Raw genomic sequence first — 17,491 nt, 5'->3', positions numbered from 1 at the left:
CTCCGGTAAGGTATCGCGCTTTTATGTTTTATAGCAGTATGTAGGTGACGAGAACAATTGCAGATTGAAACTTTGAATCCGAGACTTTGATTTCGCTGGAATTCAACGTTTTAGAAAATCCTGTATCGAGCAAACGTTTGTAGGCAGCTTTCCGCTATAATTGATGTTGCTTCAAGAATCCAAACGGTAACACGAACCACGATTCAGGAAGCGCATCGAACAGCTCGCTTTGCTTCCAAATCAAATTAGTTTTGAACCAAACCAATGGTACATTGTGAAACAAGTTACACCCTTAAAAGTGAATAAGGCTGTAAATGTGTTTTTGAGGGGAGTCCTAGACAGATTTACAACATAATTCACCTTTAAGCGTGTAAATTATTTTACAGTGTAAACTGTTATCGTCTGTGTGCTTGTACTGAAGTGAACCTGTGGCATGGCATTACCGATTGCTTCAGTTTAAAGTTATTTCAATTCTGGAAGTAAATTCTCTTCGTAGCTGTGCTTTCTGTGCAAAGTGGAGGGAGTTTAGTAGAGAGTTTTAGTAGAGAACCCCAAGTTAGGGGTCGGAAACCACCCGGTGTTCAAGAGAATGCAAGGGGAACACAAAAGTAGGCGAAAAACCCACAATGGGGGGGTCTGGTCTTTTGCGCACGCTAACTCTAAAGCTACCAACTAAAAGGGAAAAGTGATCGTCGTCCGTTGCGTTGGTCCTTCCGCTACATATCTTTGCTTAGCTTTCAGCTTTCGCAGCAAAACAAAGATAGGGCAAGGAGAAAGTTTTACAATATATCAACATCAAATGCAAAAAAGAAAAAAGAAAGCCTCTTTCGCAGGGAGCACCCTTTCTATGGCACTTTCAGATACAGCGTCGCCCGTTGGGATGAATCATCGGCTGGTCAGTACCGCTTTGAAGAAACGAAAACTAAAAGACGCAGAGCGTAAAACCGATCGCAGCCCCAGCCGTCTGCCTGGACTGCGGGAAAAAAGGGGTTCCTTTCTATGTGCGGTTCTCCCCGAACCCAACCCCGCGTTCTGGCCGGCCTCGCCAGCACTGCATGACACAAAGATGGTGCCAGCGGTTGTTGTTGCGGAAAGGAGGAAGTCAGGGGAGAAAGCGAGAGAGAGGGAGCGTATGAATTATGAAAGCCATGGGAGATCTGACAACACAAATCAAATTTTGGCATTTTCTCGTGTCCTTCTCTTACACTTGCTCGGAGTGCCACGCACTTATATCCAGGACACCAATGATATCGTTCAATTCATGTGGATTCTGTCTGTTTGAATTTACAGACCTCCTTGAATTCGCGGTGCAAGTTACTTCAATTGCGTGGGGACATTTGTTGGTCAGCCGATGCTTGCACAATGTCACGTTTGATTGAGAAGCTGCTATTATTTATTGTTGTGCGCTGCGCGCGGTTGGAAGGCCTTCGGGTACGTCAAGCTTGCCCCACAGACTCGTGAAAGTTCCAAGATGTTTGCAATTGAAGCCATTAACTGAATATAAACGGGCACAGCTGCTTGTTATCGTCTGTCGCGACTTCATCTCGTCCTTGCTTAAGAGTAGGTAGACGTCGTCTGCCTTTCAGCCGGCTCCTTCCCTTCCCTACTGGTAAAATCCGTATACTCCTTATGTTCTGTATCCATAATCCTACGTGGTCATATGAGACCCGGTATGAAAACCTGTATGTTGTCATATGGAACCATCCGACCATATAAGATCATAATAAAGGGCATAGAGGTATTTTGCAATGGGGTTACTTTTCTTTCTGTCCGAAGTAAAAGTTGAAATATACCAGTGGCCCAACCGGGCGTTCGTTTTAGTTCGCTCGAAGCGGTTGACGTGTCCTGATGATTGGTGTTTTAAAATACTCGGCTGCATCGATCAAAATTTTCTTCAAGGTGTTAAAACGCCCAGTTGGCTTGCTTAAAGGCTGTATTTGGCTGTTTGCTTTTGCGTACTGTAGAGTTGTTCCTTTGTTTCGTTTAGTTTTAGCGGATGTCGCAAGCGCGCAAAGCGTACAGATTGCAAGCGAGCGACGGGAAGAGGGGAGGGAGGTAGGGGTTCGGGGGGGGGGGGGGTAGAGGAGTCTGTCAGTGGTCCAGTTTCGACCGGATGTCTGAATGACATGTAATGATCTCTAAGCGAGCGGGGAAAAAATGGAGGGAGCGGCTGGATGTGTTCGAAGGGTAGGGTTGTTCCAATCTCCTCCATCAGCGCAGAGTGGGCAGCGCAGTGGCAACTTTCTCTCGCTTGGAAGGGCTAGAAAAGAGCGGTCCAGCGTAAAGGACCTGAAAGGGGTGGGTAGGAACAGCGGATGCTGAAAAAGGGGCGCTCGGGAAAGTACGGGTAGGGGTTACGGCTCGAGATAAGAAAAAAAAGAAAAACAGGGCTATAGTCTGTGAGGCTGACGTCATTCATTACAGCGACCGGGAAAGCGTGAAAAAGGGTGCGCTGGGTGATGTAGAGAGATATGCGCTGCGCGATGGTGCAATGCTCCAGCACGCGTTGTAGAACGATGCCGCACGGCGACTGGCCGTAGTGAAATTGGAGACATTGCGCAAGAAAAGGCAGACCCGGAGGTCCTGGAGTGAATCAACAACAGTGTTTCATTTATATTGGAACAATAGTGTTTCGTTACGCTCGCTTATCTTTTATCGTGGAAAGAGTCGAAATGTGTTCGTTCGCGCCATAACTGGTATTCAAAGGTTAGTACTTATTCATACTCCATGTCCTCGAAGCGCCGGTGAGCACTGACGCCAACCAGTCGTTTCCTTTAACTTTTTAGGTTGTAGGGAGAAAGAAAGTTTAGGTGCTGCATTTAAGCTTATATATATAATATATGACGTAGTAGTTCTGCGGAAACCCGCAAGGTGGAGAGAAGTAATGAATAAAAGGAAAATCAGACATCCACCCGTTCGTAGCAATTGCTACAAAGGAACCCGTATGGGTTTCCTTTGTAGCATTTGCTACGAACGGGTGGATGTCTGATTTTTCCTTTATTCACACACACACATATATATATATATATATCAACATGTGCGCACGTATTAAAGAAAAAGAAATATCTATGACAGGACTGGAAGGTTTGCCAAAACTCAGTCGACGAAATTGCACGGCATATTAGGCAACGCGCTCGCCGCAAATTCCCCGAAACGCAAGGGAGCTCGCAGGAAATGCCAACGCACTCCCTAAGAAGCGATACGCTTGCGAGAACGCGAAGCTGTGTGAGCAGCAACCGCAACTTTAATTAGAAGTTTCGTTCGCCTCCGAACAGACTCGGTAAAAGGCTGTTTTGCTACGGGCGCGCGCGCGCTACTATATACCAGCGGATTTCCTCGTCCGTCGTCTCGCATGTTTCGCGGAAATGCGAGAGATGTCAGTCGATGAGGAAAGGGACGGGGAATAGGGAGAAGGCGAAGCGGTGGGGAAGAGTGGAATCGTACGTAGGGAAGGAAAGTGGGGGGGGGGCGTTGGGATGAGACGATTTCGCTGCCGGCGAGAGCGGCAACGCTGCCGCTGTATCTTGTCATTACGGATCGAGCTTTTCCGGCCGGCACATTCTTCCCGTAAGGACGCAAAAAAGGTAGGGCTGGAAAGCAACATAAGACGTCGGGGAAAAGGGGAAAGAATAAAAAGGGAACTCAAAGCGGCGGACGCAGAAGCGAAGCGAAGAAGCAGGGGCTCTTGAGGGCGAAGAGAGGCCGAAGTGGTGGGGATGGGCTAGCGAGCTAGAGCTCTTTGTGATTGGCTGTTATTGGACGCGCGGAGATCCAATTACAAGGGAAGAAGTGGGAGAAAAGGATGAAGGAAAAAAAGAGGGAGCTGGCTACACGACGATGTTGCGAGACGAGGGCACGAGGGGGGGGGGGTGAAGTGGTATAGCTCGTCCGGTGGACGCGTATATAGCAGGCCGTGCCGTTGGAGCCGTCAAAGTTTCTCCTTGTCGGCGCGATAGGAGCCGGCCCCTGAAGGACGGACGGCCTGTAGCCGATCCGAGAGACAAGTCAAGCCGAGCCCACCACCACCAGCCTTGCTGCTGCTGCCCCGCCATCTGGCCTTTCTTTTCCCTCTTCGCGCGAAAGGCTCTTATCCAAGCACGATGGGTCCGGACGGAAACATAAGGAAAATAACTCTCCCGCCGACGACGATGCGGCTTGCTGCCGGACAGAAGCCCCCGCTCTCGCCCTTTCTCGCACTCTCTCGCGCGCACACACGCGCTCGAGCGCGGGGTGGCACGCACTTGCAAGCCATTCCCTCGTTCTCGTCGGAACGAGATCGAACGAGAAGCGAGAGAGCGCGGGGAGGGGGGCGGGTAGCTGGAAGGAATAAGCCGCGATGCAGTGGTAGATGTTGGCAAAGAACGAGCTGGCAGTCAGAAGAAGCGAGCGGGTAAGAAAATGAGAGGAGTAGAAAGAAAGAAAAAAAAAAGGAAGAAAAAACGCCCTCCTCACCAAGCGGTAGTTTCCGCGCAACGTGGAAAACACGCCGTTGCCGCGGGATCAGAGGCATCATCCCTCGGTGACACATTGATTCATCCGCATGTCAGTCTGCACCCTGCGAGCGAGCATGCGAGCTGCTGCTGCGGCGGCTCTTGCAGCTTCGCGGTGCCGTGCTGCCTCTGTTGCTAGGATGATTAATATTACAATTGGGACGGGGTCACCCGATCGCGTGTTTTGAGATATGCCATCCCTGTGACGCCAATCCTTTTTTTTTTCCTGCTATCTGCGAGCAGTGCATTGTTTTCTGGTTTGTGTTTTTGTTTGCCCTTGTTTTATTTTTCCCCCGTTACCCTTTCTGAGTTTCATCCGTAATGCAATCACATTTATTTACTTATTTTCTTTCGGGAGTGCTTGTCCTGTTGTCATCGTCCTGCTATGGCCACGTACTTTCATCGGCCAGAAGCCTCTGTTTGTCATTTCGTTTGCTTCTTACCGACCATCGCGTCTGGATGCAGCTACTCTCTTAATGAATTCATAATGAATTTCCTTTCGATACCTACCCTAATTTGTAGCTTGTATGCCACATCATCTTTAGTCCAGAGGTGAATGCACTCTGCTTATTTTATGCGCTTTGCATTCGTTATTATGTTTTACGAAGCTAGAGTATTTTCTTTTTCTCTGCTGTTTTTCTCGCAACTTTTCTTACTAATATGTGGACGGGCGCAGTCGTTCAAGATAATTTAGTCAGAGAAAGATCGAAGAAAAGGAAAATATGTGGAGGTTAACCAGATGATATCCGCAGTCAGCTACCCTCCGCGCTGGGAAAAAGAAATGGGAATAGAAGTGGCAAGAGAAAACGAAACGAAATATAGGAAAGAAGGAGATACCTGCGTGGGCGCTGTCCCACATATAGCAAACACGTCATCCAAGTCGCACTGTTCACACTTTGCCTTTGCTGTTGAACAACCGAGACGTTGGCCATTGGCCGGTTGGTTGGTTCGCTGGCGTGCTGTTCTTGCGGTTTTTATTCGTGTTTATTTATTCATTTGTATTTTGTTTTTGCTCCACTCAGCTCTTACTACTTTTCGTCAACTTGGGCATCTTTTTGTGCTGGGTTGGCAGATTTCCGGAGAGAGGACACACTTTAACAGTACGCAATCGCACCGGGCCACTCCCTGCGGGAGGCCCTGGCCGCGGTTAGAGTCACCAGTCCAGGACCCCACGAGGCGTAACCGCACGGCGCGGTCTCCCCTGACCCGGTCAAGCTGGTCCCCGGAATCTACGCTGGACAGCAAAGATTTCCGGCAGCCCCGCCCAATAACTGCGCCGTCTAACGCAGGTAAACAGCCGACGGAGAGCTGGAACGCCACTCCGGCGTTAACTATGCGCCGACGCTTTAGCGGCCGTCGTCCGGAAGCGTGGAAGACTACAAAGCCCGCGGCTCGGCTTCGAGGCGCTCGTCCAGCCCCGAAGGAAGCCACTCACTTCCGCGGAAGCCAAGACGGACCGCGGCCGCGACGCCACTCGTCTTGGTTAGGTGGGCGTTTACGGCGCGTCGGCGCGGCCCCTTTACGAGCGCGTAACCCGTCGCACTTAGCGCTCACTTAGCGCGCTGCTTTCCCTCCCCCTCTCTCTCTCTTTCTCGGAACGAAGGAGAACGAGGCGTCGTTCTTGCTCCGAGCCGAAGAGCGGCCGGCGCTGCAGCTAAGTAGGCCGCTCTTGGCCGGCCGGAGCGGCACTGCTGGGCACTGCGCTCAGTACGTACTGCGACCCTCCTCCTCCCCCTTCTCGTCCAACTCCTCCTCTTGCTCGACTTCGCGCACACCGCCGGCACAGAGCGTGCACCGCAGGCTGCCCGCGTGCCGCCTACTGCGGTGTCTTTTTGCCCGCCTGTCTCGCCAGTCTCTCTGAGTTTCCGTCCAATCGCAGAGAACCCTCTTCTGCCGCCGAATTGGCCTGGGCCGGCATTCGTCAAAAAGAAGAAAAAAAGAAGAAAGTTGTGTGTTAGGTAATCGCCTTCCCTCGTATTCGTACAAGAATGCTGGACTATAAAGCCAACGCCGCCTGGGGTCCTGTAAATGCTGGGGAATGCCGCGTGGTCTACAGGCGTCCCGGCAATTTCTCACGCTCCATTGTAGAATTTGATGGCACGCCGTCTGACGTGAGACAGTGTGCCAACAAATTCTACAGCATAGCTTTTCCCATTCCGTTCGTCACTGGCCGACGTTCAGGTCCCCGTTCTTCGTGACAGCGGTTGGCGTGAAAAGGCTATCGCAGGCTGCACTTGCAACATTGAGGGACACGGCTAAGTGTTTGGTTTTGCCCAGTAAACGTCATCGAGGGGAGAGGGGATACGTACAAATTCCTATTGGGAAATCAATCAATCTTAAGATGAATAACTGGAAGTCAGTAATTACTGCAACTGACCGTTACTCAAAGGTTCATTGATAAAGCCATACAAGTTTCGAGCAAACTCCACGGAACGACGAAAAAAAACGAACTTAACAGAAACGTGGATGCGGTATACGGTCCTGTATGCTGTACAGTCCAGTAGTTGACAGTTGAGATCAACATCTTATAGAAATCAATATTCTTTCGTTTCCTTTTTCGTTCTCTTCCGTCTTCGCAAACCACTGCGCAAATATTTACTGTACAAATCGGATAAAATGGCGCGCCTCTCTCGCACCACGTGACAAGAATTGTCTGCGAAGGTCGCTTTTAATAATATCCATCGGGAGGGGGAGGGGCGGTAAGGGAGAGAAGAGGCGACGGTCAGTCATCGTGCCACCGGAGCTTGCCGTGCAGGAAGCTCCTGGCGACGGTTAGCCTCTCGAAGCCGTGCCCGCCGCAGGCCCCCTCGCTGTCCGCGTGCTCCACATTGAAGGCGGCCAGGCAGAAGGACCAGTGCGGCTGGGCGGACAGGGACAGCGCCAGCTTGGCCGTGCGCAGCTTCTGGGCCAGGGTCTCGACGTCGTCGAACGTGTCCAACAGCTTGTCCTCGATGCGATTGACTAGCACGCCTTCGCCGGTGATCTTTACCGTCCGTTCGGCGACGTCGATGGACGTGAGGTTGTGGCCCTCCGCGACGACGCCGGTGCCATTGGCGCAGGCGTCGCCGTACGCGACGGCCGAAGCGCTCACGCATTTGGCGCCCAGCTCCTCGCCCTTGGAGGGGGCCCTCTTTAGCGAGAAGCGGTGGACGCTGAGGGCGATCGAGAGGCAGATGTCGGCGGTGAGACTGGGCTGCCGAAAGTGCAGCGCCGTGTCGATTGCCGCCACGCCGTCCTGCGCCGACGAGCGTTCCGCCAAAGCTTACGTCGAGACATGGCGCGGACGCTATTGTAGCACTGACGTCTCAACTCCTAGTACGGTTTTCTGGCTCGCATATCGCCTTAAATGTTTCTTTTTTTTTTTTACTTCTCGACTAAAAGAAACTACGCACACTTTGCCTGATTGACCCGCACCAACAAGCGAAATAAAAATGAAATGAACGTGCTTCGCTATGCACTACGGCATCGCGGCAGTTAAAACGGGCTGGAATACGACAGCCGTCAGAAATTGCTGGTTTACAATGCTGCTTATCTCGTTTCCCTTACTGCGAAGTAATAATACTTTTGGTTCTTTTTTTTAGTGATTTGGTGCTCGGAATAGCGGCGCTTTGCACTTTGTTGTCTCTAGGTGGCACGACTGTTAGCAAGTCCACGCCCTACGGCGATGTTTTTTCGCCAGTCACCGTGCCCAGGTTCTAAACTTGAGATTTGACGACTGCTACGAGTTAAGCACTGCCTCCGAGATGGGATGACGCGTCACTCGATCTGGGACTATAGGACTGAAAGATCTCCGATATAAACAGCTGCCTCGCCTTACGCGACCGCGAGCCAATTCACCTGCATCGTCTTGTCCTTCTTTTTGACCTGCTTGAACCTCGGCGACGGGAACCTGACCCTGCACTGCGCTTTTGCGCTGTCGTTCTGCACCGGCAGGTCGAAGTGCGCCTGGTAGACGAGCACGTGGGCTTGTTCCAGTATGGCGGCGTGCCAGTGCCAGAACTCGACGCCGCGCTTGCCCGTGTCGAAATCGACGCGGACTCCGTAGACCAGCGCCACCCGTTTGTCCTTGGACAGCTGCCTCGCCGTCGAGTTTAGCGCTGCGGCGAACGTCGCGTACGAGGCGTTGCTGGCGTCGCCGTCCTGGCGAGCGTCGAGCATTCCGAACGCTTTGATCCCCTTGTCGTCGACCGCCTTTCGGACGAACGGCCCGAGCTGTCGTTCGTCGACTGGCAGCAGCGAATCGGAGAACGAGTAGCCGAATCTGAAGAAAGAAGGCGAATGGAACGCATACGTTTCTGCCCAAGTATTGTCCCCCTAAGACGTATTTCTTTATTTAGTTTCGTTACAATTTAAATATTTATGAACATGCATAACAAGCTTAATGTAGTAATGAGGGTTGTTACCAAAACAAAAGGAAAGATGTACATTAAAGGGCCATACAACAAAAGGAATGAATGCGCAGCTTCTCGCGAGGAGCAACGAATGGAGCGAAAGTAATTGCGGATTGGTGGGCCTTAAACAATGTACGAATGACAGATGTTCGCGGTGAGTGAAATTTGAGTAATATAAAGGAGTTGATTAAAATGGGATGTGCCCTAAAGTAAGAGATTATCTAAGCAGTCAGGTTCCAAAACTAGTACTAAGCTTTCAAAACAAATATTCTCTGGATGACAGGACTGTATACGAAGACTACGCCAGGAAAACTAAATTGCTCTGTTACCTGTATATTGAGGAAGTGACCTAAGTCGAATTGAAGTGAACGCCACGTGGTGCAAACTGAAAGTAACTAACCTGACCGAACGTTACTTAGCCGAAACGTGCTCAGTGTACCAATTTTCGCTCGTTTCAAACGGCTGCTAGTCGCACGCCCATACGGGTACAATCACGAACCCCTTATACACACTCATAGGTCGAGAGTTCGCTTATGACGCTATACCACGTATCATTGCTAAGCTTACTGCAGCCATAGACATATGCGTCCGCTAGACAAGATGCGGCGACCGTTAACACGAGCGAAGCCAGGAAAAAAACATAACGAAATGGCGAACCTGGTTTTGACGGCAGTGCTCGCGCGGGTCCACAGAGCTCGCAGATTGGCCGACGCCCCCTCGTCGAAGTCGGCGCCGAGCGACTCCACGTGCGTGTACAAGACCAGGTCGCACAGGCCGTCCGGCGGCAGCGACTCCGGGGAGGCGACACTGCGGCGTTCTCCCAGCGTGCAAACCAGGAGCTGCGGCCCGTACCCGTGCCACGAGCGGCCGCCCCGGTAGATGGCCGTCTGGAGCGGGTCGTCGTCTGCGTGCTGTCCCGTCGCCTTGGGGACGCGGCCGTACGCCGAGTTGAACATGGCGGCGCCGATCAGGACGACGACGACGACCACCGTCACGAACGCGGCGATCTCGATCAGCCTGCCACTGTTGCCTCCGGGAACGGTGCCGTCGGCCGAGGCAGGCAGATGCGGCGCGACCGCAGCGCCCAGCGCGGCGCCCGGTTCCACCTTGAGGTCGCGCCTGCTGCGCGCCTCGGGCTCGGCCTTGGGCCGCTCGGCGCTCGGCTTTCCGCCGCCGTGCGTGGCTCTCCTTTTCGATGCGTCGCGCTCGCTGCTCAACTTCTTGCTGTCGCGCTCGGCGCGGATCTCGGATCCTGTGCGCTCGACGCTCGTCGTCTTGCCGCCGCGCTCGGCTCCCGTCTCGGAGGCAGCACGCTCGGCGTCCGGCTTCGCCGCGTGATGGTGACTCGCGCTGGCCATCTCCTCGTCGCCACCGCGCGATGCCCTGGACGCTGTCTTCGCGCTGTGCTCGGGGCTGGCTTCTGTGGCGCTGTGCTCGGGGCTGGCTTCTGTGGCGCCGTGATCGCTCGGCGGTTCCGTCGTGGCGTGCTCGACGCTCTTGGCTTCCTCGCCGGTGTGGGGCGCCTTCGAATCGGTCTTTGCTGGCTCCTCGCTCATGACTGCGTTGCCGCGTCAGCAGAAGCGAAGTGTGGTTCGTCGAGACGGGCGAAACGAAGGCTGGCAGGCTGGAGGCGCGCGCAGATCGGGGCGTGGGCTCGCGATACACGAGGGCGAGCTAGCGACAGATCGAAGGAACGCGCGAGCCTCGACCCAGTTGATGCATATGGCCGTTTTGCTGCCACCTCGGTGGTTGAAAGAATGTGTGTATGAAAGTTGGAAGGGTGCTGATCTCAAAGTGATCGAAAGGAATCACTAAGTAATAAGGTAACCTACTGAGTAATGGGGTGGGGCTAAATGGAATGAATGAATGCAAGAACAGCCCGCCTTTCAAGAGCAACAAAAAGAAAGAAAGAAAGAAAGAAAGAAAGAAAGAAAGAAAGAAAGAAAGAAAGAAAGAAAGAAAGAAAGAAAGAAAGGGAACACGAAATATACTTGGTGAGAAGCAAGAAGAGAACCGGAGAAAATAAATACCACACGCTTTGTCCATGTGTATGAAAAGTCACAATGTTGGAAAGTCACAATATTGGCAAGAACATAAATAAGTAAATAAATAAATACACGTTACTGCAGTGAAAAGCGTCGGAAGGTTTTCTTGCTGCTTCCCATATTAAAAAAAGAAAGAAAAAAAAAAACGCGAGTTTGCAGGGCGGGCTCCATTGCCGACGTATACTGGTACTTTCTCGTGGCGCATAAACGCATACCTGACTAATTTCCACAGTGTACGTGGAGATGATCTCGCAAGAAAGTACACAAGCCTCTTTTAGCGCTTAATATAACTGCGGACGTGCATATTTTTACTGCTCCCGTTGCATACGATATCAATCGGTTCGCGGAGTCAAATTCAGAAGTGTTAATTTTTTAAATTTAATCCCGTCAGAGTTGGTGATTTGAGCGAGTTGGGGGGTTTTCGCGGTGAGCTTGTGTTGGGCGCTGACGGACACAGACGAGCGCTTCGTTTGTTTTGTGCCCCGTTTATTACGTGTCTGTCGGCTCCAACACACGTTCTTCATAGACCCTTAATCTGATTCCACTTGAGCTATGCTAAGTGAAACGTATTTTTGAAAAAAGGAAAGTTGATGATCCTATGCTGAATAAATGTTTTTTTGGGCGTCAGCTCTTCAGTTTGGTGAATATTCATTCTATCTGCTTACTATGTATCGTTATTCCACTAAGTAAACGCGAGTTATTCGTAAGAACGTCCCACTCACTGTGTCGGAAGCTACGTGGAGCGAGACTGAGAATTTGCATCTCGCGTTTCTACGCCTGAACCTCGCAGCTTTCAGTTGAACAACAGCATACTAAGAGCGCCCAACTTTTCCGCGAAGTGGCCAACTAAACACAACACAATGATAAACGGCATAGCCGGTCTACCCGGGAAAAGTCCCGGGTTATCTTTCCAAGAAGCAAGCATGCACTGTCTTAACTCTGAGCATCGCCGATTTTTCCTTCCCTTGGGTCCAATAGGGATGAGAAATTGTTGCGGTGATGGCGCATCAATGAACAATGATCTACGGGTCCTCGCGTTTCGCCGTATCCTTCACAACGGTTGAAGCTTCCGAAAATTGCCATCTTTATTATCTTTGGCGACGGTTGACATTCGCGCGTGTTGGCGTTGAGCGATGCCACGCGAAACAAGAGACAAAAAAAAAATTTACAAAAGTACGAAAGCGAAAGTCTGCAATCTCAGAGCGCTGCAGCTTCGGTATACTGACGGGGATGACTTAGAATAATGATCTTTTTTTTTTTTTTCCTTCCCGCCGGAAACCCGAAACCACGAGGCGCGGAATCATCGTCAATGGTGTGGAAGTGCCGAACGTCGTCTCGTTCTTACGTCGCCTGTACATATATCGCTGTTCGCGCTCTCCCATCGCCCGCCACTCTGTCGTCACCCTGTGCAGTTCTCTTAGCTCTCCTCGTTTTTTTGTTCCCTTGCACTGCGGGCTGTCTCCGCTTGTCTACTATCTTTCTGACAGCTTGCTTTCTTTTTCTCTTTCTTGGGAGTCCGCACGTAATTCGAAGCCGCGCCGGTCAGCGGTGGTCACGCGACGTTTCTCGCCGGTCACTCAGACAGACCTCGTATCGTGTGCAGCCAGCCCCAGGCCTCGTCACGAGTGTGCCAAAAATGACAACGTCATAGATGGGGTTGTCAGTGGAAGAAGAAGTGTCAGAGGACGTCGCATTTCGAGCGTAGGCGAGAAAGAAAGAAAGAGAAAGAATGAAAGAAAGAACCTCATGGTTACTCGGCAAAAGACAGAATTCGGGATACTCTGAAACGTCTATTTTTTTATAAACGTGGCATCTCAAGCCAAAATCCAGAAACGGGAAGTGGGCTTGGAGGCTGTAAACATTGTTTTGGGGCCAGGCGGAGCACTGCGCGATGAAGAGCACTGCGCTAAATTAAGAAGCTAGCCGCTCAAGCGCACTATTATTTATTCCGTGTAACCTAAGTCACCTTTTCGTGTTAGCATTTTCTATTTCACGTTTTACAATATCTTAACGGCCAATAAATAGTTCAGCTTAACGCAGTAAGATTCCGGTAGCGCATCTCACTTTCTGCTCGACGCGAAGGCCGCCGCTGTGCGCCGACTGTATTGCAAATATCCCCCCCCCCCTCCCCATCGTAGTAAGACAACTCCAGTAATGTTGCTGTAGTTGTAATGTGATGAGACTGTAAGTACAATGAAATTTTGACATCGTTCCGTGTAGACCAAGAGGCGCTAGGAAAAGTTGATGCAGTATTCTAACTATGCAATTGCGAAATAATTTAGCAATGTGAGCAACATTGCGATGCTTGCAGTCGTTTCCTCATGCATGTATCCTCAGCGCATCGGGAACAGCTGTCGGTAAAAATTGAAATTCGGCCAGTATTTAGCAACGGTGCTAGCCAAAGGTGTTATTTGATGACAAGACTGCGGGAATGAAAGATCAAAACACGGCGTTCCTCATTTTATGTTATGAAACGTCATTCGTCATGCAACCAAGATTGATACGCGCAAGTCAAACCTCGTGTAGGTGACGCAAAAGATCAAAATATCCCCCCCCCCCCCACCCACGTGATCTAACTGTGAAACTGAGCACACAAATCTTCGCGCTGCGGTTAGCAAAACTTGCAGCTTTTCGACGTTCTCTGAACACGTGGGCAGCGTACAGTATCTGTCCATGTGGAATGAACATCGCTGCAACAAAGCGCTAACGAATGCCTTCCCAGAAACGCCGTAAAATAGGTTAAAAATAAAACGGAACAAATTCCGTGTGACGGGAACACGATCCTAGAAACTCTCCCTCCGACTCGACGTCTGTCGCGTGCCGTCTGGTCTTTTGTGCCTGCATTTTATTTTTCTCTCTGCGTTGCCGCGCTGCGCCTTTGGTAGAAGCGGGAAGTTTCCCGACGGAACGAGAATAGAGGCGGTGCGACGCGGGTATTCAACCTTTCTTCGGCCGCTCCATTCCGGAAGTAGGAAGTCTGTTTCCGCGTTAGCACTACCCCCCCCCCCCCCCAGCTCCCTCTTCCGTCTCCCACTCCTCCCTGCTTTCTTCCTAACCGTGACAAAACACTCGCTTTCACCTTCGGACGCGCCGCCACAGCGCTGTTGTTGACTTTAGCCTCCACCCAAGCCGACTTCGCGGATGACGACTTTCTATTTCCGAAACCGCTTTTGGGGAAGCGGGCGCAGGATGCGATTCAACTTCCGGGTTGCCCCACGTGCCACCGGTGTACCGTCTCCGAAGGGGCCCCCACCCGGCTTTTTGAAAATCTGACGCGGCTCTCAACGCAAGCGAAGGGAGGCGTAGAGCCGGCCGCTGTAGCAGTGCTAAGAATCCGAACGCCGAATGACAGACAAAAAATAAAGGAAGAAGGGGAAGCCAGTTGGAGGTTATTCAAAGCTGCAAGGTGCGCGAACTTTTCTTCACGCGACTACTAGTGTCAGGTTCAGCGGGGAGGGAGAATACACGAAATTTCTAGAAGAGCGGGAAAAAATGGGACAGAAATACCTTCTCTCACCTCCCCCCCTTTTTTCTTTTCTTCCGTTTTGTCAAATAAACCGGAAATGTCTGCTTGGGTTATATTCGGAACTGCTCTCAAATAAGCAAACACACACACACACAAGTACGGAGACGGAAAGGGGAGTTGATCGAAGAAGAAAATAAACCACAGGGACACCCTGCTCCCTAGCGTCCCTCGTCAGCCAGCCTCCCTTGAAGCCGCGGTCACTTGCTAGGAGCGTGTTTGCGAAATGTCTTTCATGCTTTATTTTTTTCTTTTCACGATGACTTAGGTACTTAGAGCTTTTCTTTGGCATTTATTTTTTTTATGTTTTCTTTCAACTCTGGAGTTTTTGATTCATTACTGGTTTATTTCTTCTTTAAGAAAATCTTATTTTGACTAAGGCACCGGTGGGGTGCAGGGGACAGTGGAACTCTTGGGGAGGAGGCGGAAGCTACTTCCGGGATGGCGCGTGGACCCTTAGTTCCGTATTTAGAACCCGGGTCGGTCGCGGAGGCGGTGGGAGGGGGGGGGGGGAATTGCACGGGGAGGTGGACATTTGGTGCGCTTATTTAAAAGAAAGAGAGGGAAAGAATTGGGGGAATACATGCGGGGAGGGAGTCAGACGGACCATTTTTTTTTTTCTTTCTTTCTTTTTTTTTTTTCTCTTGTACCTTATGTCGGTGAAGGGCAAACGTCGTCTGGAGGGGAGTGAGTCGAAAAAAAAAAAGAAGTGGCCTTGCGACGGGCGCCCGACCGAAACTGAAAGTGAATGGAAAAGAAAGAAAGTGTGACCGAGAAAACAAACTGGGCTCGACGGCACCGGAAGTGGGCGAGAGAGAGACAGCGAAGAGAGAGGAGTGCGAAGAGAGACTATTGCGTCACCTGCCGTCGCTTCCTCGCGTGCTACTCGCGTGGCCGGCACGTGTTCAACTTGGGACGCCGAAATCGTTCAGCGTCCACCATCCCTGTCTGCCTCTACCGCGGCAATCTTTTTTTTTTATTTTGGAAAGCGTGGAATGGGGGGCCTTTTGTTCCATCGTCTCAGACCCAACAAAAGCCCAATGGACACGATACTTTTTTGTAGTCTGTCCGTGTCAGCAAGCAGTTACTCAAGAAATTAAAAAAAACGTATCGTTTGATGAAATGGAGCAGTATCTCCGCGTACGTGGCAAAGTCACGCTATCTCAGGTTTGTTCAGGTAAAAACCTTATTTTTGGTTAGCTAAATAGAAGCCGTGAGGCGATTTGTACAGCATATTCTTTTTTTTTTATCCGGGATTGCAATGTAATCTGATATGATGATCTCATCGTAAAGTAGCGTAAATTTACAAGCATTACCTGCAGCAACATGATAGTTAAAAAATTTATATATATTGCCGCATGCATCTGGCTTCACTTTAGAGCACTTCTTTTTTCGCTTGTCGCTAATGATCTCATATTGAAAAAAGAAAAGAAGTCCAAAGTCGCGAGGTTGGACAGCGAGCTTGAAGAGGCCATAGCGGACGTCTGATATTCTTCGTTTTTCTCATATCTCAACTTTGAATTTTGCCCGAAAACTGCGGAGCTGTGAGGTCAAGGATTTCAAAGCACTTCGCGAGTTTGGGACGCATCTTCGTGAAAAAAAAAAGGGGGGGGGGAAAGAAGAAAAATACAGAAAAGAAATTTAAGAACTAGTTGGTATGAGCTCTTGGTTCGTTTGAAAGGCTATGTAATCCATCGTTTTGATTAAACTATTAAGTAGTCTCTAGCAGTGGCCGTCAAAATCCATGACGTCACAGCAGCTAGTGACGTCATGACGTCACTGGAGCTAGGTGGCGGCGCCCCTAGTGTTTCGTTTATCCTACTGCTTTTCAGGCTTGCAAAGCCTCCACTTACGGCATGACTGACGTTCTCGCCAGTCAACGAAGTGTGGTTTACCGCTAGAAGCTTAGCCTATAATATCGTTAGAACCTCTGTGTCTAGGCTCCTTCTTTTCCTTATCTCTACTTTGTTACCACTTTACCTCCCCCTCCCCTCTCTCCCCAGTGTAGGGTAGCCAACCGGATCTTTTTCTCTGGTTAACCTCCCTGCCTTTCCCCTTTCCTCTCTCTCTCTCTCTCTCTTCAAGAGGCTTCTTTACATGTTTCTACCAATGCTGCAGTAGCCTCATTAGACAGGTGTCCTTAATGAGTTGTCCCACAGATGTACACCATTACTCGTGCCCGATTTCGCTGCACCGTTATGGGAACCCGTGGTAGGATACGGCAATTAATCGGACTCTCTAGAAGCGTTTCCGCTAACCGATTCCTGATGTTTCCGAACAGAGGAAGCGCCCGAACAACAGGTTCCGTGGTCGGCCGGCAGAAATTACAAAGAGCCGCGAACATTTAGTGGCTTACTGCCTATCAAGAATCGAAGGTCAGTCGGCTCCCACGGCGGCGAAGTTTGTGATTATATACGCGGACCCAGTATTCGAAACGCGCTTTGATTGCGAGCCCTCTTTCTGGCAGCATCCCAGCAGTGAGAAATAAAAGGAAGCCGACATGGCGGGAAAGGGTACGGGTATGTAGTTGTGGAGAAAAAAAAAATGGGGGTCTCAGTAATTTCGATGCCCGAAGGACGCCCTGTGTGTGCCAGTATGGGACAGAAAATGGCTCTCGAAAGCCGTCTATTACGTCGGGCGACGCAACGAAATGAGACGACGAGAGGAAGACGAGGCTGACGTTGGGAGTACCGTCATATCTCGCGTACATCGTACGTGCTGCAGACTGCATCGGACGATGACGAAGAAAGGTAAAACGTAAATAAGCTTTGGTCCTTCTACCTGTCCTCATGCGGGGTAGCGAGTCCTGAGGTCATAAACAAGCAATTAGCCAAATTGATAGGGTACAGCGGGATGTATTGTTCTTGATTTCGACCCCTCGAGCGTGCTTTTTCTATAGCACTCGTGTACCACAGTTTTTAGGTGTTCTCTGTGTTTCTTTGCGGCATCTGGGGGAGGGGGAGGAGGGGGGTGTTGCGGAGAGGGTAGGAAGTTAGAGCGTTTCGCGTTATCCATAACCAAGTTAACAATGCGAAAGAGGCC

The 17,491-nt window shown here is 50.7% G+C and overlaps 1 protein-coding gene across 1 annotated transcript; it reads right to left on the bottom strand.

Annotated features, from left to right (window-relative positions):
• Window positions 1-6,798: 6,798 nt before the first annotated feature.
• Window positions 6,799-10,756, bottom strand: LOC142560414 (uncharacterized). Its single transcript, XM_075672510.1, has 3 exons — window positions 9,539-10,756; window positions 8,328-8,751; window positions 6,799-7,725 (listed from the first exon to the last, which is right to left on the bottom strand). The coding sequence occupies exons 1-3, from the start codon at window positions 10,435-10,437 to the stop codon at window positions 7,213-7,215; spliced, it is 1,836 nt and encodes a 611-aa protein (XP_075528625.1). The 5' UTR covers window positions 10,438-10,756; the 3' UTR covers window positions 6,799-7,212.
• Between the last annotated feature and the right edge of the window lie 6,735 nt (window positions 10,757-17,491).

This window comes from Dermacentor variabilis, chromosome 10 (genome assembly GCF_050947875.1).
Source record: "Dermacentor variabilis isolate Ectoservices chromosome 10, ASM5094787v1, whole genome shotgun sequence".
In the NCBI taxonomy this organism is placed as follows: Eukaryota; Metazoa; Arthropoda; class Arachnida; order Ixodida; family Ixodidae; genus Dermacentor; species Dermacentor variabilis.
The sequence above is the reverse complement of the archived record's forward strand: the minus strand, read 5'-3'. Positions and strand labels throughout refer to the sequence as shown.